Source organism: Vidua macroura, chromosome 9 (assembly GCF_024509145.1).
Source record: "Vidua macroura isolate BioBank_ID:100142 chromosome 9, ASM2450914v1, whole genome shotgun sequence".
In the NCBI taxonomy this organism is placed as follows: Eukaryota; Metazoa; Chordata; class Aves; order Passeriformes; family Viduidae; genus Vidua; species Vidua macroura.
The window spans coordinates 18,377,853-18,402,142 of NC_071579.1; the positions used below are offsets into that span (position 1 = coordinate 18,377,853).

Genomic DNA, 24,290 nt, shown 5'->3' on the forward strand with positions numbered 1-24,290 from the left:
CTTTAGATCATTTTTGTGATCCTGAATCCTTTTACCACATCACTCTTAAAGCTCAGTCCACTAAATTGTTGAAGTAGTTGCCTTATCTGCTTAATGGGTTTTGCCTTCAATTGATATATTTTTCCATTACTGCCATTAAACAACTTTTGCTGTGCTTTTTCTCCTTTGTGCAATTGCCTCATTCTCAGGAGGCTTAAACAAGGACAGCCTTTGTGCTTTTATGGTGACATACTTGTACTCTTACTTTGCTTCTCTCTCTATTAACTGTTTTGTATATTTTCTAGGATAGAAATGAACACACCAGTGAGTTTTTCTGGACATCTACTATTGTGTCAAATAATTTAGGTGACAAGTGTTGTTCCTGCTATCTTCACCTAGGTGTTACTTTTTTTCTTGCAGGATGTTTAAACTGCCTGAAATACGTTTGTCGTAAAAGGGGGATTGTGAGTTCAGTTTTTATTTTCCCCATTCTACACTTGACTTTTCAACAGTTCTTAGATTTCTTAGGCCATGAAAGAGAGGAGACCTTGGATTGTTGCAGCTTGTCTTAATATAGTCATTGTTTGAGGATGAACTATGGTTGAAATATGACAAGGAAAAGGAACAGCTCCATAGTTGTCTCATTAATTGGCTGTGCCTCTATGTGCTCTGTGACTGTAGGTGTAGTTAGGAGATGGTGATCATGTCCAAGATGCTTTCCTGCTATGCTGGCAACTTTTCTTCCTGTACTTTTTCAGTTGGTTCCTAGCAAGGCTTTAGTCCAAATGGTTGATAAGAGAGCATTTCTTGTCCTAATTTTCTTTTTCTTTTTTTTTTTTTTCCAAAAAAAGCACATTTTTCATGGAAATGTTGCTTGAGATAGGGATTTGACTTGAAAAGGGTTTGGCCAGGCATCTGGTCTGTACTGATATTGATTAAGTTATGCAGGTATCAGTAGGATGGAGGAGAGGTTAATGAATATCTGTTGAGGCAAATTATGGAGGTCCTAGACCAGGAAAAGAAGTGTAACCAAGAGTGGGAGGAGAAGCTAGCAGGTTTTAAATACTTCTGTAAACTGTAGTATTTTTTTTCTTTTTCATATAAAAATATCAACTTGGGCTAGGTTCCCATTCTCTTTCCTTAAAAGAGTGTTCAGGGAGAGTATTCCTTCATATTGTTTTGCTTGCTGTTGGTAAGAGTTTGTTATAGAGGAAGTATTATGGCAAGTCTTGAGGGTTTTTAATATTTGATTGTTTCTAAGATCTCTGCTGTTTTGCACAGTGAATTTTCTAATTTAGTCATGTATCTGGACTAATCAAATTCACTGGTTTAGGTTTTTTTAGAATGTCAGAATTCTAGTGACAAAGTTAAACATAAATACTGTGCATTATTTCAATACATTGTATTTGCTTTCTGCCATACAATTTTCCTTTCATACCTAATTCAAGACAGCATTTCCCTACTTCGATGTTCACCAAATCATAACCACACGAAGAGGTTATTCACCACTTAGGAATGAAAGTCCATCTGTTAGTTATTATCTTTGCAATACTGCAGCACTTCAGAATGAGTGCTTGGGAGAGACTTTAAATGCTGTACCCAGCCTTTGCCCCCTTCTAGGCATATGCAGATACCTAGGAAATGCTACCCTCTTTAGTCTGGTGAAAAAAATCCTTTTTTCTTCCCATACGTTAGTGTAAGCTTGGTTGTGGATTTTTAGGACTAGGCCCAAAATAGTGTGATTTATTGTATCTGAGTTATGCCAAGTAAATACCTAGATGTTTCCACTCAGTTCTAGGAAGAAGAGTCATCTTTGTGTAAAATATGTGCAAGCAGTTTAGCTGATCACTCTCACAGGGAAATCATGAATGTCATTGCACAAATCCACATTTTGGTAATATTTACAATTATTTAGATGGCTAAAACTTGTTTGTTCTCTTTTCAGTGTATAGAAGACCAAACTAAAGAAATAACATGGCTACAATTTATCTTTTATTCCAGATTGCAGATTTTTTTTTATTATTATTATTATTAAATAATAAAAAATTCCTGTAGATGACATTCAGGAAAACCTGATCAGCAGGGAATTTCCTGCTGTCTGAATTCATGGAGACAAGTTACGCCACTGCTATTATAGCCACAGGCTCCATTTGAGGAGAACTTGTTGTGATGCAGTGACCTAATGTGGCATTCCTGCCTGTGGGAGACAGATTAGGAGACTGAATTGTTGAATTCCTGGAAGGTGGTGGAATAACTATAGATAGTGAAATGAGCCTTTGCAGAAACTCACAGATGCTATCAGAAGTGCAGAGACACGTTAATTTCAGTATTTTGTGAAAGGTAACAACTGTTCGTAGAGCAGATATAGCAGCTTGTATGGGAACTGATGTGGGATTGCTGAATCTTGCTAAATTTTCTCAATTGTCACAATTTTTGTAGGCTTTTAAACAGCCTGCTAGCAGGCAAATTCTACTTCATTTTGGTTCTTCAAAAAGCAGTTATTGTTATTTCATTCCAGCTAAAATCAAAAGCGGTTGTCTAAGATCATCTCTTTGTGGTCCTTATAAATGGAGACATTTCTTATTAACAAAAAATCCAGGCCTATTTATTGCTTTGCAACATGGGCATAAAGCTTTGCTCAGGGCAAGAAAATAATCAGCAAAGTGTATTATTAGATAGTGGGTGTTGTTCAGGGAGGCTGAGGGAACATAAGGAAGGGAAAGAGAAAATATGTGGAAAGTAAATACCAGGAAGGAAAGAAGATGGAGAGGGAACATGCAAAGAGAAGTCCTGCTGAATACAGGGATCAGGAAGCCATAGTGCAGACAATTTGCATGAATGGGAGAAAAGAGAAAGCAGAGTGAGAGTTTAAAAGAAACATGTGAAGATGGGTGTTAAGGCAATGGTTTTGTTGGCATGGTCAGTTAGTTTGGAGCCAGCCTTATCTCAAATCCATCCTGGCATGAAGGGCTGAAGGAGCTCATTTAGGATGACATCCTCAGTTAAGTTGGTTCCTGCAGGTGGTCCTGGAGTATGGAAGAGTATGAAAGGATAGATTTACACTGGTTGTTCTTCATTTTACTGAGTTGTCAGTTGAAGTGCACAGTGAAGGATGGGTTTGAAGAAGGTTACAGCTCCTTATGGGTTCTTCTCATGCAGGCTATGCAATCCCAATGGTACAAAACTAGTGGGTAAAAATGGTGATAAAAGGATATCTGGTAATATCTGATTGTGATGTTCTCCTTCTTCTATCTCCTGCTTATGGTGAGACCAATTTGCTGCACATCTGTGGAAGGGCCTACTATGCCACTGTTGCTCTACATCCTCAGCTCATCCTGATGAATAATGACTACAGGAAATTTGTAAAAAGATTTGTAAAAGAGGCTATTTATTAGCCTTTTCTCTTTTATTTTTTATTTTATTTTTCTCTAAACAGGTCTAGCCTTTTCATAAGTAAAAATTAGAAGTGTGTATGTGTGTAGGCTTCTGGTTAAACCCTACAAGGCAGTCTTCTTTTGCCCACAGGTCTCTATTGTTCACCCTCTGACCCTCTGATGTATGACTTTGTTCTAGTTCTGGGATGAAATTGGGAAGGTTTTTATCATGACCTTACCTTTCTGAGGTAGCCTGGAAAATCAATCTTGTTCAGGAACCGTTCTTTAGTAGACTTCGGAATTGATGTGACGAGTAATAGTTTTGAGATCTTCCAAGAATGCACAGTCAAGGAAGAGTCTGACAGGTGGATTAGCAGAAAGCCTCAACTTGCACTTGTGTATGAAGTAGAAAATGTGGTAGACTTAGGTCTTTTGGATAATATATATAGTAACAGACAAGTTTAAATAAGAGAAGCATTAAGCTCCTTTGTTACATTCTTCCTGAAGTTTACGGCCCACATTACGGACTGAAAATTTAGATGTTTTTCCTGTCACTGTCAACCAATAAAATTTACTTCAACAAAAAAAGATAAAGCTCTGACTCAGTGATCTAACACTTCAGTAATTTACTATCATAAAATAGTTTTAAGTACAAATGTTTTATCTTATGCCAAGCTGGACGCTAAAGATGTTTTGTCTAAAATATGAGATAATGGAAAGTGTATTGTGGCATGTGAATTACTTTAGCCTCTTGGTGGTAAATGTTTGCTTAACCAGAAAGGAATGTGTTGAGGTCCTTGCCAAAGGAAAGGTATTGCCATACTTTGCATTTAGATTACTGTAAATAAAGCAGTAAATATGTTTCTGCTCATGTGTGTTAATCCACAATTTATGAATGGATTCAATAAGACATGTCATGTACTGTTATCCCTTTTCAAGTGTTGCAGTAAAAAGAGGTCGTAATTACTTTGGCTTGAGAGAAACATGAAACCAAATATTTTCATGATGATTTGAAGTTGAATATGAAAGAATTTTTGCTCAAACTAAGTTTCCCTTAAATCCCAGGAACTCAATTCCTGGTTTACCTCCAATATTCTTCTTATGTGCTGACTCCCAGTGTACTGCTTTTAATCACACATTATTGTAAATCATGAAGTATATAATGTCCTTCACCTATCCCATGTTGGTTTTGGCAAAAGAAAACACAACTGTATAATATGTTAATGATCAGAGGAGGTCGAGCAGCTATGGGAAATACCCCACATACTGCCTGTAGTATATTTTTGAATATTTTTGTTTTGAACTTCATTTGCCCTTAGCTGATACATTAGCTTACTGATAATTTAATAATGCTGGATACAGAAAGTTGCATAACTCAGATTGTAGTGTAATAATATCAGAGCATCCTTTGGATGCCTCAGTTATGGTAAGTGAAGGCAACAAGGTCCCTCTTTCAGAAACCTTTGAAATACTTCCCTTCCTTTCCACAAAATCCCATGTCCAGGTTTATAGTGAAAGAGCTGGGAGAGAGCATTAGAGTTTGAGAGAGTAATTGTGGAGAGGATGCTCAGTTTACTTTTCATTACTGTGGTATCATTTGTTATGTACCTGCTTTCACTCTCTGGGCTGAAGAGGAGCCCTTTTCTGGGAAGGGACTGCACATCCAGTCCTGTGCCTCTGGAGCACACACACACGTGGGGATTTGTGCAGGGAGCTTCTCACTGATGGTGCTGTGAGCAGAGATTTCCTCTGGCATAGCAGCTATTGTACCATCTTTTAGAAATTATTGCTGTAATGCTCCTGTATCAGAACAAGGATATCTCTCCTACAAAAACAGAGCTCTAAGTGCTCCAGCATACCTGTGCTTTAGTAGTTGTTCAGATAAGCTTTTTATTTCATCTTCCTAGGGCTTCACTGGTAATTCATAAGCAAAGGTGATAAATAAGGTACACTAGTAATCGAGTAAATTAATCCTGTAGTGTTAAAGCCCATAAGTAAAATATTAAATGTTGTTTTCAATTTAGAATCAGATTTTGATAAAGGTATCAGTTTTGATAACCCTATGTCCTTATCTGATTTGCTAAAGATATTCATTAAGACAAAATAAAACATATCAACCCCTAGAGAAATTTGACTTTCATTCTCCTTTTGTTCTTTATGCTTAGGTATTAGGAAGGTTTAAAAAATTGTGTAGTTGGAGAATAAGATTGGATATATAATTTGAGTTGTAAGGTAGTTCTTCTGGACATGGTATCACCTGAAAATCATGTGAAATGCCAGAAAGCCTTTTACTTTTTTTTTTTTTTCCCCACACAGCAAATGTACATTTATGTCCCTGCTAATATTAAAATCCAAAGTAAACTTCCTGTTATTTTTAAGGTACAATGAACTGGATGCCAGCAAAAGCCTTCTAGATAATCTGAAAGGCAAAGTAATAATTGAGTATCCAACATTTTTTGTGGTCTTGAAAACACTGAAGAATGACATGGTGGTCCTTGGCCAAGGTGAGCATATATTTATTTCCTGTTATGTTATACTTGGATATTTTAGTTATATAAACACTAGTTGCCAGGAATGAGCAATATGTTTTATATTTCCTTCTGAAGCTTAAAGATTGCTATAGAAAAAGCTGTTATGAATGCTCTTGTCTTAAAATTGCTGCCTGATGGCATACATCCATGAGCTGTATTGGATATGTTTTTTCTTACTTTGTTTACTGGTGCTTTACTGGGGTTTTTATATATTTTTAGCCACTAAGGTGAAACAACTATTCAGACTCTTGCTAATTTTTTTTATGTAGCAAAGTTTGACAGAGTTGATTATTTCTGAAAAGTCAGGCTGTCTGGCGAAGATGAATTTTAAGTAAACCTGATAATCATGCAAAGGAATCATTCTCCATTATTTTCTAGCATAGCTTCTAACACTGAACATATAATTCTGAGTTGTGAGATAGTTATTAGAAATCATAATGGGAAAGTCACTTTTTGGGTGGCTTAAAAGCACAGTATTATATTTTAAAAATTATTTTGCCAAGGGAGAACTTTGATCATGGAGTTAATTTGGAAGAGAATCCACATCTAGCAGGAATTTGCTTTTAGTTTTTAAGTTAATTTCCATTTTTCTCTTCAGTAAAAAGGTTTCATGTCCCAGCATCTGTTTCTGAAGCTACAAGATATTTCAGCTGTTGAAATAGGGAATCAGTTCTCATCTCCTGGTGCCCCACCTAGTCACCTTAGTTATCATATCCCATAATTTTCAGTGATGGGCCAGTCTCTAATTCTTACAGATTTTTGCAGAAAATCTTTGAGATATATTTGCAGTTACTGTTTCGCTGCAGCAGCTCAGTCATGGCTCTATATGTGTATAATTTGAATGATGGACTGAGAATATTGTCAGTGCTACTGAACCTCCATGGAGCTTAGCTGTTCTGGCTAGATTACACTGAGAGCAATCTGCACCCAAAGATGTGGCATGCAAAAATTCCTTGTGCTATACACTGCAGGGGCTTCTGAGGGGATAAGGTAGGGGTCAGGTCTGAGTAACTTGTGTTACTCACGCTGGGAGTGCATGTACAGACACTGCAGTACATGAAGCTGGCTGCTTTTGAGTTTATTCATTATTTCTTTGGGAAATAATAATAGATTTCTTTCTTCATCCATTATTTCAAGGTCTAGGAGCCTTGCTTTTCAGTACTCAGCTGTACCTCTATGATTTAGAGGTCAGGAGGGAATTACAATTGATTGACTCATGTACTTAATCTGTATAGGGTTGTCATTATCTCCTAAGTTAATAGGGAGGTTGTCCTTTTATGGGTGTAGATTCAAGTAAGTGTTGATTGAACAACGGTATTTTGAGGTCATGCTGCTGCAGCAACTACCTGACTCTGTAAAAGGCAGAAGAGGAGGGGAAGAGAGAGCCAGTAATAGCTGGGAAGTGCCAGCAGCTCTGCCACAGGGCAGTGCAAGTGTCTGTCTTGAGGACAGTAACCTTCCTCTGCTGCAGGAATCATTTGATGAGTAGTCATCCCTGCAGGGGTTCTGAGAACACTACTGGCCATTTCCAGTTTTGAGAACCTTTGATTTTTGTTGTTGTTTTAACTGTTTCTATAGATTCCATAAAAATGAATTTAATAGCCCCCAGTTAAGGTGTCTTGGGTATGACATAGCAAAAGTTACAGCTAATGGCAAAAATACCATGATTTTCACAACTTTTATCATAACATATGGTCATCTTCTTGGTTAAGATATTAATAATCAACTTCAGCCTTGAGTTAGATTGGGAAACTGTGTTCTTGGTATTTTTTCTGTTCAGAGTAGAAGCATGTGACAGTAATTGCAGATTCTTTGAGGAAAAGCATGTTCACAACATGAATATAAAAGCTGGAGGATTTTTTTGTTGCTATTACTCTTCCTGAAGACAAAGTACCATTTTAGTTAGTGTGTCACGGTCATTGTGCTTTTCTTTTGTATGTCATCTTTACAGAATATAGGAGGGAAAAAACAGTTTTCAGTTTGATTTTGCAGTTGCATTCACAGATAATTGCTAAGAGTGCAAATATTATGTTAACCTCCAGACTGTCCAGGGAGAAGTCTGTTGTAATCAGAGAAGTATTTTAGCCCCTTCCCATCTCCCAAGAAGTGACCTTTCTGCTACAGCATCTTCTGTGTTTGTTGCAGTTCAGTTTCTTTGCCATGTATGGCTTTCTGTATCAGTGGCCCTCTCCTCCCAGGCCATCCATCCTGCTGATCCTACTGCCACCAGTGCTGCCTTTCCTCCCTGCCTCCCTGTCCAGAGGGACACTTGTCCTGCTGGGAGCCTGGCGCTGACCTCCCTTTGCATTCCAGGCAAACAGCTGCCACACTCATAAGTGGACATGTGGCAGGGTGTCTGCTGAGCATGGGGACTCAGGCAGCCGTAACCCTGCTGACCCTGTTTGCCAGGGACCCAGGCTAGAACAAGAAGTAAAGTCTTAGGGGAATTCAATTGCTAAAATACTGTTTCCTTCCTGAGCAATCTCAGATCTGCCCCCTGCCCCAGGCAGAACAGAATCAAGTTTTCATGGCCACAGCAACAGGCACATGGTGGGGAAACACCACCATTCTCCCTGAGATTCAAGTAGTAACCCCCAATGACTTGGGGATAGCTAGAGCTGGACACCTTCAAAGAGAAGCTGCTAGGATTTAATGAGTATAAAGCCTATTTCTCCTATTCTTCTTTTCAGAAATGGCTGAAGTATTTTGGCTGAAACTTTCAACTACATAAGGAAAATAAAGATTGAGGAAGGAAACTGCCACTGAAATACTCAGAGTTTAAATTTTACATTAGAAGTAAACTGCAGACAGTTTACTTATGGTGACACGGATTGGACAATCTTAATTTATAGGCAATGCTATCAGCACCATTCAAGTATACTTTTTTTTAGTGAAGACAATCTGTAATTCCTGTTAAGTATTACTGTAACAGAAGTAAAATCTATCTGTTGAGCATTGCTGAGAGTCGGAAGATTGCCACATTCTTTTATGTGATGTTTTGCTGCTTGACTTGCCTAACAGCAAAAACTACAGGTGCTCTGATTTCAGCATACAAGGTCAGTCATGGCTGAAGATAGCAGGGGATTATGGAAGCTTTCACAGGCCTTACTTTTTGCATTACTCAGTACATATCTGACATATAAATGTTAATTGATTATACACTAGATTTAATATAGACAAAATGTGACCTCTGATGTTTCTGGGTGAAATGCTTCTATTTTCTTGAACAAATTCCTTGGAAACTGTACAGGTGCACACTGTGTCCTGTGTATTATCCATGTTTGCCAGCTGTAGAACTTCTCTTGACCAGACAGTAGCTATACTGCATCAGCTCCCTTTTGGTAACATTCTCTTAATGAAACCTCGGATACTAAATGCTCAAAAAATCTTTAAATTCATAGATCAAATACTGAAAATAACAATGAGAGCAGAGTGTGAATCATGGGCCTGCTTTGCTGTAGTTTATTTTTGTGCTGCTTGACTGTCACCAACCAAGTGGCATTTGATGACATCAGCGCAAGGTGACCAGGGTCAGGGCTTGTTAAAGAAGGATCTGTGGGGTGTGAGGCTGAAGACCAGTTTTGGAGATGAGAATTTCACTATATGATCTCAGCAGAGCAAATAGCTGTGCCCTAAAGCATAAGTTATTGTGTGCCTTGAACTTCACCTGCCTTAGCTTATGGACTTACATAGCTTATAACTACGTTTGGGATGCTGGAACATGTGGAATTTTAATTTTCCATTTCCAGTTTCTCTGTAGTTCCACATCTTAACTGAAATGCTAAGAAAAGTGTAAATTATTTATAATTCATTACAGTTGTGATATATGTCTGTGACATCCCAGAAAACAACATTTAAACCAAGCCAAAAGAATAATTTTAAGTCTCAGTAGATCTAGAGTTTTGTGGGGGATAAATACTCTGCTTTCTTACTTGACTGAAAGACCAAGATTTAAAAGGTAAAAGAAATTCTCAACATTGCCTTGCTTTCTCCCTCAACAATGAGGTCCTATCCAGGGCTTTATCCTATGTCGTGAAACTGGTAATGTTTTATGAAATAGCTGTCCTAAAGAAAAAAGTACTTAAGAGGAAAAGAAGGTACAAAACTGCTTCTGTTTGATGAGCAAACAACATTGCTGAAACTAATTGCTTGTTTGTTTTTTGTGTTCTATATCCTCAGATGGCAGTGAGCCTGCAGAGAACTCAGACAGTGAAAGCTCATCCCTTTCATCTGTGGAAGAAGGGGAAATTCGGGACAGTTCATGACAGTTCTTTGAGAGAACAGGATGGAATGAGCTTTTATTTTTTTTTATTATTATTTAATTACATTTTTTTGATACAACTAAGTTCCTAGAAGTTTGGCTTAACTTCCTTTACTAAAGGTAGCACTCTCAAAGTGCTTGACTATTTTTCGATTTAATAATGGATATTTAGAGATGTAAATAAAAAGATGGGGAATTGTGGTCCCAGAAAAACAAAAATATTCTAATTTAATTGCAGTCTTTAATTGCACCATTGTTTTTCCTTTTTCCCTAACCAGCTCAGTTTCAAATGTTTGGGTTTAAATATCTGATCACATATTTCTATTTATATGTTGATTTGAGTCTTAATGCTTAAATTTACTAGCAAAAAAGTACAGTTATTTCATTAGATCAGTTTCCTTTTAGAGTATTTCAGTGTAACACTGAACTACTGAAAATGGTCCTATGTCACTTTTGATCTTCTCTGGTGACATTTTGGGTGCTTGGTGCAATACTTTTTTTTTTTTTTTGTTCCTTATTTGGTTACATCTTTTTCCATCTGTTAATGGAGAGGTCAGACTGTGTTTTCAGGGTGTCATGTTGCAAGTGTGTTTAGTCTTCTCTCCAGGTCTTCTAAATTAGCATGAGTTTTTAAATGCATAGAAATGGATGCATAGACTGGCACTAATGCAGATAACACTGGACTTCTAAAGAATGCCTGTGTTATGCATCTCATACTCCCAGTACCTACTGAAGTTAGTTATTGTAAATACTTACTGGTATATCAGCTAAATTTACCTACTTAAAAACAAATAAATCGTAAAGGAGAAAAAAATCCTGTACTGTATTGTCTGCTGACAGTTGTTAACTTCTGAAAAGATCCTTAGATCACAGACCACCTATCCTGTATCCAAGTCCCCTTTGCCTGTGGGGTCTGTTGGAGGATGAGAACAGAAATATCACAGGTGGTGCAAGCCAGGTGAGCCCCTCTCCCCACTGCACCAGTGCATTCTCAGGAATCAGCATCAGCCTTTGCCTAAGTTTTGCAAGGGTCTGGCCAAGCCAGCATTTGTCTTCAGGACATAATCACTCTGAACAGCTCTCTGAGGTTGCTGCTGCCTTAGTTCCCAGACCCTGTCTCCTGCTTGAGACAAGCACCTTTGTGTGTTGGTGGCCTGGGGTGTGTGCTAAATTGCCATGAAGGTGGTATTTCAGTCATAAGTCTTCTTCTGCCAGTGCTGATGTTGTGGGTAGAAACACAAAACAAAGCAGTGAAGGAACTTCTGGAGGTAACAGGAAGCTGTGGGAGCAGTACAGGAGAGGGTTTGGGCTTCTGGACTCCCAGTCTGGGATTCAGGGCAGCAGGCTGCTGGGTCTCACTAGTCATGCTGCATGGAGAGGATTTTTGAGATGTTCTAAGTTTTAGAAGGGTTTTTTTTTTCCCTTTTAAAGAAAATGGAGTTAATAGCTGTTTACCATGACAGCTCACTACTGAAGTTTGGCCAGAGTGTCAGACCTTTGTAGTCACATACTACTTTTTCTCCCAGTGGTATCATGTGTCCTTTCTCTTGTGTGTTTTGCAACCTCTGGTGAAACAGGAAAGTTTTTCTTCTCGCCTGGCAGTAACCACCTGTGCTCTATTTTCTTTCTTAGTCATTGTTGGTCCTCTGCCCACCTCTTGTTTCAACGTTTGTTTCTTTAATCCTTTTTAAAGGACCAAGATTCCTAGCTATAGGTGCTGCTTTCTTATTTTTTCAGTGAAAGTGAAAGTGAATAAGCTTTTCCTAATCAGTGATTGCTGCACACTGACTTGGTAGCCACAAATTACTTTAGACCAGTCTTGAACTCATTCATAGTAATACCAATAAAAGAGCCGAATAGCAAAACTGCCACAGTTCATTTGCCAGAAAATGTTTCATCTGGAGTAAAAGCATGGCACTTCTGTTGGATTCAGAGCACAGTGAAAATGAGTGCTGCAGGTAGTAGTGTTGATCTGCGTGTGTGTGTGATCAGTCTTTGGCTGAGGAGCACAGATTTGTGATTTACATTACTTTCCTGTATTCTTGGGGGTTTTCATTAATTGTACTTTCGTACACGGGGTTTGCCTGTGGGTTTTTTTTCTTATATAAATCTACCTTAAGCTTCCTTGTGAGTCACACACAACATAATTTATTTTTAAATGAAGATGCTGTTAAATCTGTCCTTCAGATTTACCTTAAAAAAGGCTTTAAAACATTATTAAGGAGCATTCCTGTGGTGGTTACTAGAACTGAAATTTCCCAGACAAAGCTGGGAATAATCTTCCAGAGTTCAGTCAAACTAAGAGTAAAACGTAGCGTTTGCCATTCTTTCCTAGGTTCTACTTACCTATTTTTACAGTTACAATAGTTTGAACAGAGGTGATTGATCAAATACAAACCAAAATGCAATTCAAATATTTCATTCAGCTTTCCTAAGCTTTTTCAGTTTTTCTTTATAATAAGAAATCAAAATTCTTCATATTAGTCATAATTCTTCATAATAATGAGGTTCTTGATATAATCAAAGTTCATGCACTGTTGTGCTAGGCAGATGTTTTTTAGCACTTTCATAGGCAGTTAAGGAAAGTTCTTAATTTTTTTTTTTTTTGAGTGACTTAACCTGGAACAGGCACCTTGTAATAAACAGAAGAGAGAAAAAGCACCTTCTGTATTTTTTAAATTTCTGGTCAAAAATTAGAAATTTAAGACATGGGGCTGAGGCTTCCTAGAAGGCTTCCATTCTGTCCATTTTGAAAACATACTATTGTAGTCCTATTACACACAGATCCCTACAGGATTCTGCCTTGATTTAGAACAGATCATGTCTGTGAATGAGAACTGTGTGATGTTGTTTTAGTCTTCGTCATTCAACACCAGCTTGCATTGAGTGCTTGATTTTATGCCTACTATGCTTACTCATTTATTTTCCTCTATAAACTATTTGTCACAGAAGGAACAAGTTATTTCTGTGTAGGGCTGTTACAGCATTTCTTTTAACGTTTAGGCTTTTCAGCATGCTGGAGCTGAAGGACTATCAGCTTACAAAGAGTAAAGGCTCTTGTCCTGAATGAAAACACTGCTTAAAAAAATTTAAAGCTTAATGATGTCATCCCTTTCACAAATCTTAAAGGACAAAAATAGAGCATAGCTAAGCACACAGAAGTAGCTGGGAGGTAGGACTGAGTCAGCCATGGGAGAGAACTTGGTTCTTTTCCTTTTTTGTATAACTTCCTGGGGGTATGAGGCATAATTGAGTTGTCATGGGTAAACAGCGTTGTACCCCCTGTCAGTGTAACAGCTCCGTTTTGAATGAGCACATTCCAATTCTAAGTTTTGCTACATTTATCTTGGCATTAGGAATTGTTGATCCGTAGAGGAAAAGAGGGTCATGCCACAGAATGTGTGGCTGGCACTGGTCCTTGGAGGCATGCTGGACCAGTTTTTGTTACTCCAGTCAACAGTGCAGTTTTACTCTGCATTAGAGGAAAACTCAGTGTAGAACATGGACTCCAGTCTGAAGCAGTACATGGATTTCTAAGTTCATGGGAGTGCTGATAGCAAGTCCCAGCTACGTGTTGTGTGTCAGCATAGCTGGGATTCAGTCCTTGCCCTGCCAGATACGGCTGTTCTCTGTTGACATCTGTAGGAGCTGAGAATGTACAACACTGTGCAAGAGCAGGCTTTCCAAGTGTAAATATACAGCCATGATGATGTAACTTCAGGCCCTGTTTAGTCACAAACATTTCATTCTGCTTGAAGTTCCACACTCTTTTCCTGAAAACATTTATTCTTCTGCCCTCCAAAGGAAAAAATATCTTGAATTGATGTTTATGTTGTTGCTATGACATTCAGTTAAACTGTATGCAGATGCAGATTCTGTTAATAAGAGAAAAAGAAATGAACTGTGTACTTCAGTGAACAAAGATTACACTGTGTTTGTATTAAAATGTTGCTATGGTAGTGCATATGGTTTTATTTGCTGGAAATCTGTGGTGAAATGGAAAGAAGTCACATTATGCAGGACAAGAAATGGCAACAAAAATAAAAGAAATACTGAAACTGAAAGGGAAGTTACAGATGCCGCGTAAAGCCAGGTAAAAAGAGGGGTAGTTGTTCTGCTATCTGTCTGTGATTTGATAACAGAAGTGTGTTCTCATTATGCCCCAGCAGGTCTCAGAGACCCATAGTACAGTGACTTTGCTCTAGTCATGCTTTTGTAGCGAGACCTTCTTTCCCTCAATGGTCCTGTGCATTGTAGCTTTTTTGTTGTTGCTTTGGAAGTTCCCCATGTCTGGCGTGATTTCACTGCTGACAACTTTTCCTGCAGAAAAGCATTTTCAGGATATCTTACTATAGTAGGCTTTTTGGCAGGAAAAGTCAATAGGGTGATAAAATATGAAAAGCCACTAGAGCTCTGCCTACCTTTGGGGTAAGGGAAAGTCTTTGTGAACTCATGATAGAAATGGTGGAATTAATTCCTTTTTATTTGACTGGCACAGTAGTCCTTGTACTTATCTAATCTATTTGCATGAGACTTCTTTTTGCATCAGCTGCATCAGTACAGCTGTTCAAGTGGTTGCATGGCAAATCAGAATGAGGTCAAAATAATCTGCCAGAGAAGGAAGAATAGAAGTGAGAAGGGAGAGGGAGTCCTTTTTTAGAGAATAAATGACTACACTGGGAACTAGCTGGTTCCTGCATCATTTCAGGATGGTGGAAAAGCAAAACTGTTTTTAAAATTGCATTGCCACTTTCTTCCCATCATCCATGTTCTGCCTCAAGGAGAAAGAAAGAAATTACTGTGAAAGCTGCTTTTGCCTTTCCATTCCTTGCTTCCACGTTCTCTGCTGGGGGTCTGTATTGTAGTTCCAGAACTTGTCAGTTTTGCCAAGAGTGCCAATAGGAAGTTGAGCTGTGCTAAAGTGAGGTAAACATTAAGTCAGTGGATGAGATGTAGATAGTAACAAAAAAGAATGGATGGGTGGCATTAGAAGCTTGCCAAGAAGTCCCCATCACTTTCACACAGCCAGCAGGGGCAACCATGTCCTGGGGACATCAGGCCCAGCATCCCCAGCCAGGCAAGAGAGGGGATTGTCCTGCTCTGCTCTGCACTGGGGCAGCCTCACCTCGAGTGCTGGGGGCAGTTTTGGGTGCCACCGTGTAAGAAAGACATTAAACTATTAGAGAGTGTCCAGAGGAGGGCAAAGATGGTGAAGGGCCTTGAGGAGAAGCTGTGAGGAGCAGCTGAGGGCACTGGGTCTGCTCAGCCTGGAGGAGATGAGGGCAGACCTCAGTGCAGTCACAACTTCCTCGTGAGGGGAAGAGGAGCGGCAGGCACTGATCTCTGCTCAGTGAGCAGTGACAGGACCCAGGGAATGGCCTGGAGCTGAGGCACGGCAGGGTTAGGTCGGATATCAGAAGTCTTCACCCAGAGGGTGTTTGGGCACTGGAACAGCTCCCCAGGACAGTGGTCACTGCATCACCTGAGAGGTTCAGGATGTGTTTGGACAATGCTCTCAGGCACACGGTGTGACCCCTGGGGTCTCCTGTACAGGGCCCAGAGTTGGACTTGGTGATCCTATTGTGTCTCTTCCAGCTTAGCATTTCTGTGATTCTGTGATCTAAATTCTCAGTGGTATCTCTTTGTTGACCTTTTTTCCCAGCCTCTACTTTCAGCTGTGCTTGAGCATCGACATTGATTTTAGCAGCATTGTTCCACTACAGCACAAATACCTGTCTCTGTAGAGAAAAATGCATTTTCCTATTTCAGGTTCCTAACTCTGCTGGTTTTATGGCCATGACATCTTGATGTCTGATTGTGTCAAGTTAATAGACTAAGTAGGAGTTGTTCTCAAACCTTGTTGGTTTGAGATGCTGAAGGAAATGAGTAGTTTCAAAGAAACTGGTGTCTTCGAGTTGGCTGCTATACTGGGCTTCTTTTGATCTGACATTCAGTGGTCTCAAAACACTGCTGGGCTACTGCTGATTGTTTCACTCACTTAACTTGAGTCCCTTCATTCTGATTGAAACTGCCATTTGTCAGGAGGTGAAATAGTTAATGTGTATGTCCCAGCTGGATTCCCATCTGGGCAAATGTGTTCACCCCACTTTTGAATTTCTTCTGACTAAAAAATGAAAACTTACCAAAAAATGTGTAATGTTTTCATCCTGGATGGTTGTTACATTCCATCCCATAAGTGGTTGTACTTCAAGACAGATGAAGTTGCTTATGTGAATGGTGCCTTGGGGTCTTTCAGGATCTTCTCCAATATAAATTGTGTACATAGAAGTCATAGCTGTGTAGTTTTATGGGAGGAACCATAGCATAGTGGATGCTATTTATTCAGTTTCTTGGTGTTTGGTCTTTACAGCATGATAGAGAGATGCTTATTGTATCATTCTGTTGGTTGGAGGGGTTTTTTTTGCAGGATTTATATTTTCTAGACACCAAGTCTCACTGCAGTTTAATGCAGTTTAGTTGTCTGTGCATTGGAGTGCATTTCTTAGTAGCTCCAAAGCTAGTTTTATGTTACTGCTTTCACTCCGACACCTCCCTGTTTCTGTGCGCTGTTTTAATTGTGGCTATGTAATATGCAGGAAAAAACTGAAGGTAAAAACAGGGACACATCTACATGAAAGGAACTGGTCTGAGGCAGAGCAGCTGGTAAAACTATACAGCGTTCCCTTGCTGTGTGCTGAGCACTTGGAGCCCTGCATCAAAATAGTTTCATTGATTAAACGAGTGAGCTAAATTGTGCACATGCATTTCTGCAGGATCAGCTCAGAAGGGCAAGCGTCTTCCAAGAGCTCTGGTGTTACACATTTAACTGCTTCTGTGTAGGTAGGTAGGTTTGACTTCCAACCAGGAATGGCTTCCCACTGCAAACTTTTTTGTTTCAGCCCTCAATATGTGTGAGGGATTCATGCAGGTTCAGTGGACTGGAAATCCTCCTGCAGCAATCCCACTGGTCACAGGGTCACTGCCTGTTCCTGCATCGCCCAGTGGCTGCCCATGAGTAGCAGGGAGATGGGCCTGTTCCCAGACAGTGTCAGGGAGCCCAGGGGACTGATCTGCCATGGGCTCTGCAGTAATTGATGTGTGCATAAAGAGATTCTCACAGCCCCATGAGGGTTCAGTAGTAGCTCGGTTGTCCCACTGTCAGTACAGTATCAGGTTTTCCTCCACCTGCTGCTGCTTCACAGGAGCGAGCTGGCAGCATCCCACAAGGACTTTGTGTAGTCATGGAAGTCTGTCTGCGTGTTCCTGCTTTTGTTTTGTTTCCTGTCATGGGGCACTTATGGAAGCTGAAACTTTGTCTTCACTGTGTTGCCTTCAATAGTAGGGAATATTTTATGTGTAACCTCGATATTATAGCGCTTACCACCATCAAGGAAATAAGTGCGTGGAACACAGGGCTAGGCGTTCCTTCGATCCTCAGCCTGTAGTGTGAGAAACGCTCCTTGTGGCGGCAGCAGCGGATTCGGCCGAGTGCCCTGTGCCGGTGCGGCGTGACGGGGCCAGCGGCTGGGAAGGGAGCAGCCGAAGGACCGGGACACACAGGAGAGGGGACAGGCAGAATGGCTGAGCAAGGCTGCTGTGGAGGGGACAGTGCCGCAACCTGCGCTGAAGGCTGAGGCAGTGCCGCTCCCTCCTGGCGTGTCTGGACTCCCCCGGCTCTGCCCAGCTCCAGGGAGCCCCACACGGTGCTGGTGGCTTTACTTTCAGGGTTTGAATCCGCTCCAGATGAACAGCTTTTTGTTATGTACATTATTTATCATGTTCCTAACTCATCTCCTAGTATTCCTCTAGAAGCAGGATATCTTTGATAAGAAATACAATTATAGTTCTGCTCATTTCTTTACCTGTGATCCCTGCTGCTTCACTTAATGGAATCTGAGTTTATAATCCTTTATATATCCACAGCTACTACTTAGGTTTTTAGGTTTTCTTTTATTCTGCTGGAACAACAGTGGATATAAAGGTTTCAAAGCAAGTACAAAGATGACACTCAAAAAATGACAGTGATTCCCTTTATAGTGTTGTAAAATTAGTTTTGCCAAGTAATTGTGAAATGCAAAACAGAAGAGAGGACTATATGGATGATGACCTGTTGGTGTGACAGCCCCACTTTGAAAGACTTGCAGGTTTTTTTAGTGGCATTAATTTTACTCTTTTTATGTCAGGATAACTTCACTTAGTATATTTTATATTTATCTGACCTGCCTCCACAGCCCTTATTGTCTCAACAGCACGTTTCCAGAGAGCAGGATACAGAAGCACCCCTTAAGATGGAAAAAGCAAAGCGCAGGTTGTAAAGCCGGGGCCTGGCTAGAGCCGCGCTCCCGGCAGGAGTCGGCAGGGCCGCTGTTTGTCCGTGACGTGTGTGTCACAGCTGTGGGCTCTGTGTGCACTACAGTTACACGTACATGTGATCTTCGGGGAGCTGTGACTTACGCTGGTGTGAAGATGGATGTCATTCAAGTGTGGGTGACGGTGGCGATGGCGAGGAATGCCCTGCAGCTGCTGGGTGTCTGGGAGCGCTGTAGCCTCTTCCTCGCCCGACAGTAACCCAGTGTGTAAACCTGATGGTTTCCCAGCGAGCAGCTGATGTTGTGAAGTGTTCAGTGCTAGATCTACATAGAAGCCAAACAAAAGTGCTTCCTTGCGTTTTTACCCTTCTGCTGTCAACAAATACTGTACAGACACGTTTAGGTACAGCTGAGACTGGTGGCCAGGTGGTGAATTCCAAAACAGCTCAACTTTTGAACGCCTTCAGGGAGAAAACTTGACTGAGCAGAAAAGAGGGAAGGCTGTAATTTCTCAGACAAAGCATTAGCTGCCAGAGATAAGCTTCTGAGATATTTGGTTATTTCTTTTATTGAGATATTTATGTCTAATTAATAAAAAATTGACCCTTAACCAATTCTGCTTGTAACTAATGACACTGAATGACACCCCCTCGCAATTCCAAAACCTCAAAATCAGTCTGTTTTTTAGGAGCAGTATCTTTCTTACTAAAGACAGTGGGAGAATATTTTGACAGAGAAATACCCACACAAGAAGAAAATAACACCCTGTTGCAGGTTTCCTGTCACTCTTATCTGTAGCACAGCTTTAAGCTAACCAGAAGTGTACAATGTTGGATGCCTTCTCAGATCCTGCTCTAGTTCATTTCTTTAAATGTCATTTTTTTACTGCATGCCAGCAAGCTCCCTTGCTTAGCCAAATGTCATCTGTGTCCCACAGTGCAAAGTGTAATTGCATATTTAAAAAGTGGGAAGGGGAAGTGAGGAAAAGAGTAGCTCCCTTGCTTTCTATTCTATGGGACTAGTACTTGAAATTCCTCACATTCTTCTCTTGTTAACAGTATGTTTACTTTTCATCACTGTGTTATTGGGATTAACAAAAGTCATTGCTTCAAGCTCATTTAATTTGAATTTAGTGAAAGCAAACTACCTCCTGCAGCCTGTAGGAAGCATTCCTCTGCCATAGAAATGTATTAATTTGCAAAAAGCAGCCACCAAAAAACGTGAGACCTGATGACCATTTTCACCCCAATGTTCAACATCACTGTGCATGCACTGCATTCTAATGAAGTGCCTTATGTAGCAAATTCCAGGACAGTTTGAATAATCTGACAGTCTAATTAACATTTCAGTCTATCAAAGATTTGCATTCAGTGCCAAGAAGCTCTTTCTATGTATACTTTCTAAAGCATGGGGTTGCAGACTGCAGACACCCCTTCAAAGCATCATTTATTCAAAGAATTAGACTTGGCTATTTAGTCCATTTCTGCATATGCAGTAGAACTTGCTTTAACTTTCAGAGTATCCAAACTTTTCAGAATTCAAAGTTTTCACAGAAACCTCTCGAATAGGCTGTATTTAAGCCTGTTGCCTATCAGAATGCTCTACTAAGAGTAGTTAGGTAAATATTTCTTTATTAAATGATTAATTCCATAAATAAATTCTTTTAATTCATTGAATATAAAATTAAAATCATTTACAACTTATTCCAGTATTACAGGGGCTGGAAGGGGTAAAAAAACCTCAGAGGAAACAAACAAACAAAAAGCTACAGTTTGATAAATAAAATACTCAGCTTTAAAACAACTGATTTCTGTTTGCCATTAAACTACAGTTGGTACATAATAGCTGCCACTGTGAACACCCCACAGGTGCCCACCTCAGGAAGGAATGTAACTTCCAACTTAGTTGGGAAAGGGTGGGAGAAGATTGAAGGAAGGGGAAGAAGCATAGTGTTAAATTGAACAAGATAGAAAAGTTTTCATAACCGGAACAAAACATTAATCTGATCACTTACAAACAGAAAACAGTATATCATTAGATAAGGTGCTCCAAAAAGAAGCAGTAAAGTTGCTCCAGTATTATGAAGCTTTAAGTATGCTTAAATCTCTGTTGCATTAGTGTCCAGTTGCACAGTGCACTCCTGTAACATCTCGATGTTGCCCTCAGATGGGCAAGGCACCATTTCCATCAAAAGTCCTTTCTCCGTGGCTGGGTACTTCAAAATTCTGTTTTGCATCCCACCCCCAACACAAGTTAGTCCCTAAATTTATGAATGTCGTTGACTAGTCTGTAGTAGGGATAGGCTTCATTGGCATGCGGACAGTTGTAGTTGCATCGGCAGGACTGGATCATCATGACACTCTTGGTGAAGGTTTCCCCGTCATCGCAGCGGAACCTGACCTTGACAGTCCTGGTCTGCTGGGGAGTGCAGCACCTGCCATCCACGCAGGAGCCACAGTACTTGGGCCGGTACTTCTTCACACTGGAACATCCAGCATAAGTAAACTTCACCGGGGAGGGAGACTTCCTTGTCTTAGTACATTTCTTTCCCTTCTGCAAAGGAAAGGCAATAACATTATTAGCAGGGGATCCTTTTCCAGCCTTTACCCCCCTACCTGAAGCAGCTTAGAGAGAAGAGGAACACCAGAAGAGTCTGTATTTACCTTTAGGGAGGCATAGCTGGGCTGGCCACATGGCCTCACTTCACATATCCTGGTCTCTTTGATGAGCTTGCAGTCAGGATTGTCATTTGTCACCCTTGTGGAGATGCCAGTTCCACACGTCTTTGAGCACTGGGACCAAGAAGTTGTTTGCACGATGCATTTGGGATTCTCAAAAGTTCGGCTTTGTGGCTCGGATCCAAAAACTGGAAGAGAAAAGGAGGGGTTAGTCTAAATACATTCTCTCATTAGGTTTCTTTCTTTCCCTTGGGGTCTAAGGGGTCCAAGGTCTAGCCACCCTCTAGCCTCCTCCCCTTAACTGTCACCCAGATAAACCCACACTCACCGGGTAGCATTTTCAGGCCTCCCTTCACAATGGCAATTAGCTCATTGTTCCTGGTTAATTCGCCTTCGGAATCATCCGGACCAAACTCTTCGCTGAAAAAGCCTTCCAGCTCCTCCAGTGCATCCTTGCTTTCGTCACAGACCCACTCCTCGCAGCACTGCCCGGGCACTTTGACCAGCCTGGGGCTGGAGCAGCCCAGGTTGGGAAGAGAGAGCTCCTGCGGGCAGAGCGGGATGCAGCCCACAGCTCCATCTATGCACGTACACTGGTGTTTACAGTTCGGCTGGAAGCTCTCGCCGTTCTGGTAGATTTTGGAGTTATATTCACATGGTCTTCCCTCAGACTGTGCTGCAGAGATCAACAAGAAGGGAAAGAAGGGGGTGAGCGGCGGGAATCGCTGGTTCAAGCACAGGTATTTGCTGGTCTGTTAATCTCAGTGTACGGCGGAGCTCCCTACAACCCCCCGGGGACGCGGGGCCAGAACAATAACTTAGTCAGGAATCACTTTTCCTTATGTGCGTTTAGCGGAGCCCAGACATACTGAATCGCATTCCAGACTGCTGAAGTCATGTGCCGTTCTGCCAAGCTACCGACAACAAAGCATAACCATACATGGGCTCGAAATTACCGAACCCCGGCACCGCGGGGCGCGGGGTCCGTCCCAGGGGAGCGGGGTCGCCGCTTACCTCTGCAGATGCCCTTCAGGGCGGCGGGGCTGGCCCCGAAGTTGCACTCCAGCCCCTTGGTGTGGTCGCAGGGCTGCGATCGGCTGCAGTCCTCGTTCAGTTGCTTGGCGCAGACCTTGCAGCAGCCGCAGCCGTCCGGCACCAGCCCCACGCCCGGGGCGCACTGCGGCGTGGCCGCCGGGCACTGGCACACGGCGGGGCAGGGCGAGCCCAGAGCCTGCGGAGCGGAGCGTCCGGTGAGCGCCGGGAGGCGAGCGGAGCCACTCGACCCGCCTCCTCTCCCTCCCTCTCTCCCGGACCGCGGGAAGACCCGCGGCACTTACCAGGCGAGCCAGGCAGAGGAGAGCGGCCGCCAGAGCGGGCCGGGTGCCCGCGGAGCCCATGTCCAGCGCCGGTGCAGCGGGAGCCCGTGCGAGCGCAGAGCGGGAGCGCGGCCGGCGCGGTCTGAGGCGGCGGCGGGCGCCACCGCCTTATATAGGGCGCGGGGCCGCCGCGTGCGCCGCGGCGCTGACGTCGCGCGTTCCGGGCCGCGGCCGCGTCCAGCGCTCGCGGCATCCCAGGAATGCGGCTGGCGCGCGCCCGGCCGCCCCGCCCCGCCCCGTCTCCCGGCTCCGCGGGCCCGGCGCTGCCGCGGGGCTCCCGCCCCGGCCGGGCCGCGCGGGGGGCGCCGAGGCCTCTCCCCGCTGCGCGGGGTCTGCGCCCCGTTCCCCGCACGGCAGAGCGCGAGGGCGTCACCGGGAGGGGCCGTTCGCACCGGGGGCCGTGCCGGTGGCGCCCCGCGACCGGCCACCTGCGCGGGCAGCGGCGGGGGAGCTCCCCCGGGCCGCCGTGAGCGCCCCGCGGCTGCTCCGCGCCGTGACACGGCCCGCAGGGTCACCCGGCCGTGCCGGGGTTCGCTCCGCGCTGCTGCTGCGGTGCGAGCGAGCATCCGAGCGATTCCCGGCGCGGCGGAGCCCGGGAGCCGGGAGATGCCCGGCGGCGCCGATGAGCCCGGCTTCCAGGCCAGGAACGGGATGACCACGCAGCGAACGGCCCCCCTCAGCCTGTGTATCCCCGGGTTCTCTGTCCCCCACTCAAGCTGGGCGCCCTTGAATTGCATTGCCTCGTTGAAGTTTAATATTTGGGGATAGGGAGGAGAGTTTCGGCTTCTGTTGTGGCGTCTTTTCTTTTCCTGGCTGTAAGTACTTCCAGATGGGATTTAGACCCCAGACGTAACAATATTTCCATATTTGGTATAGCAGTAGCCCGCATTTTTCACATTTTTCTGCTCTGTTATCCAACCACAAAGCATTCTTGACAGCTTCAGATGTTGTTAAATATAGCCTTAACTTCTGTTCCCAGGGCAGGAAATTCTTTGGAATTCCTGTTTTTCACGCAATCTGTCTATCATGATTTAGGAGAACTCTGCTGGAGGAGCCAACTGGCGTTCTGCTGCAGCTCGCTTCTTTATTGAAATAGCCCAGCAGTTGGGTCTGCTGCCCAAAGGCGTTACAATGAGTCCCCATTCCAGGGATTTTTCTTTGCAAATTAGATTACTGTTCCCAACACAAGTTTGGGGTTTTTCTTGTCGCCTTCAAGGCTGGAAGGTAGAGAAGCTTATTCAAAAGAGAGGCAAAAGCTTGCAAAGACCCCTCCAAAGGCCATGAAAAGTGGAGGGGGAGAGGGCGAGTGGGACAGTGGGTGGGGGGGATGTGGAAAGGAGGGATGTGATTAACCTGGTTGCGGCATTCCCGTACAGCGGGGACGGGCAGCCGGGGAGGGGAGGCAGCCGCAGCTCCGCCGCTCGGAGGAGCCGAGCCCGGTCGTCTCGTCGCCTGCCCGGTGCCACGGCCCAAAGTGACAGCAAGGACGGTGCGCAGGGCTCCGGTAAGTGCCGCTCCCGGGCCCGTGTGCTGTTCCCCGTGCATTCCCACACCAGCGGGAATGATGAGGCACCTTGTGGGACCCTGCCGGGGCCGCAGGACGGGGGAGCCCGTCCGGGGCGGCGGGAGCGCTGCGGGTGCTCGGCGGCAGCGCCGGGTGGTCTCGCCTCGCCACCGCGCACCTGCCGCTGCCGTGAGGACAGCCCGGCTCTGCCCCCGGCTCTGCCCCGGCTCTGTCCCGGCTCTGCCCCGGCTCTGTACGGGCTCTGTCCCGGCTCTATC

At 43.1% G+C, this 24,290-nt stretch overlaps 2 protein-coding genes across 2 annotated transcripts; one reads left to right on the forward strand and one right to left on the reverse strand.

Annotated features, from left to right (window-relative positions):
- Positions 1 to 20,068: 20,068 nt before the first annotated feature.
- CCN1 (cellular communication network factor 1) lies at positions 20,069 to 22,593 on the reverse strand. The gene is made up of 5 exons (XM_053985229.1): positions 22,470 to 22,593; positions 22,147 to 22,363; positions 21,461 to 21,808; positions 21,118 to 21,320; positions 20,069 to 21,007 (listed from the first exon to the last, which is right to left on the reverse strand). Exons 1-5 carry the CDS (start codon positions 22,527 to 22,529, stop codon positions 20,708 to 20,710), a joined length of 1,128 nt encoding a protein of 375 aa, XP_053841204.1. The 5' UTR covers positions 22,530 to 22,593; the 3' UTR covers positions 20,069 to 20,707.
- On the forward strand, positions 22,528 to 23,782 carry LOC128811503 (translation initiation factor IF-2-like). Its single transcript, XM_053985167.1, has 3 exons — positions 22,528 to 22,665; positions 22,707 to 23,193; positions 23,488 to 23,782. The coding sequence occupies exons 1-3, from the start codon at positions 22,528 to 22,530 to the stop codon at positions 23,541 to 23,543; spliced, it is 681 nt and encodes a 226-aa protein (XP_053841142.1). The 3' UTR covers positions 23,544 to 23,782.
- Positions 23,783 to 24,290: the final 508 nt, after the last annotated feature.

Coding starts and splice junctions, on each gene's coding strand:
- LOC128811503 (XM_053985167.1), top strand. CDS start 22,528: ATGTCCAGCGCCGGTGCAGCGGGAGCCCGTGCGAGCGCAGAGCGGGAG. Junction 22,666..22,706: donor CCGCGGCGCTGACGTCGCGC/GTTCCGGGCCGC, acceptor GCGGCATCCCAG/GAATGCGGCTGGCGCGCGCC. Junction 23,194..23,487: donor AACGGCCCCCCTCAGCCTGT/GTATCCCCGGGT, acceptor TTCTGTTCCCAG/GGCAGGAAATTCTTTGGAAT.
- CCN1 (XM_053985229.1), bottom strand. CDS start 22,529: ATGGGCTCCGCGGGCACCCGGCCCGCTCTGGCGGCCGCTCTCCTCTGC. Junction 22,364..22,469: donor TCCTCTGCCTGGCTCGCCTG/GTAAGTGCCGCG, acceptor TCCGCTCCGCAG/GCTCTGGGCTCGCCCTGCCC. Junction 21,321..21,460: donor AGGCCTGAAAATGCTACCCG/GTGAGTGTGGGT, acceptor TTTCTCTTCCAG/TTTTTGGATCCGAGCCACAA.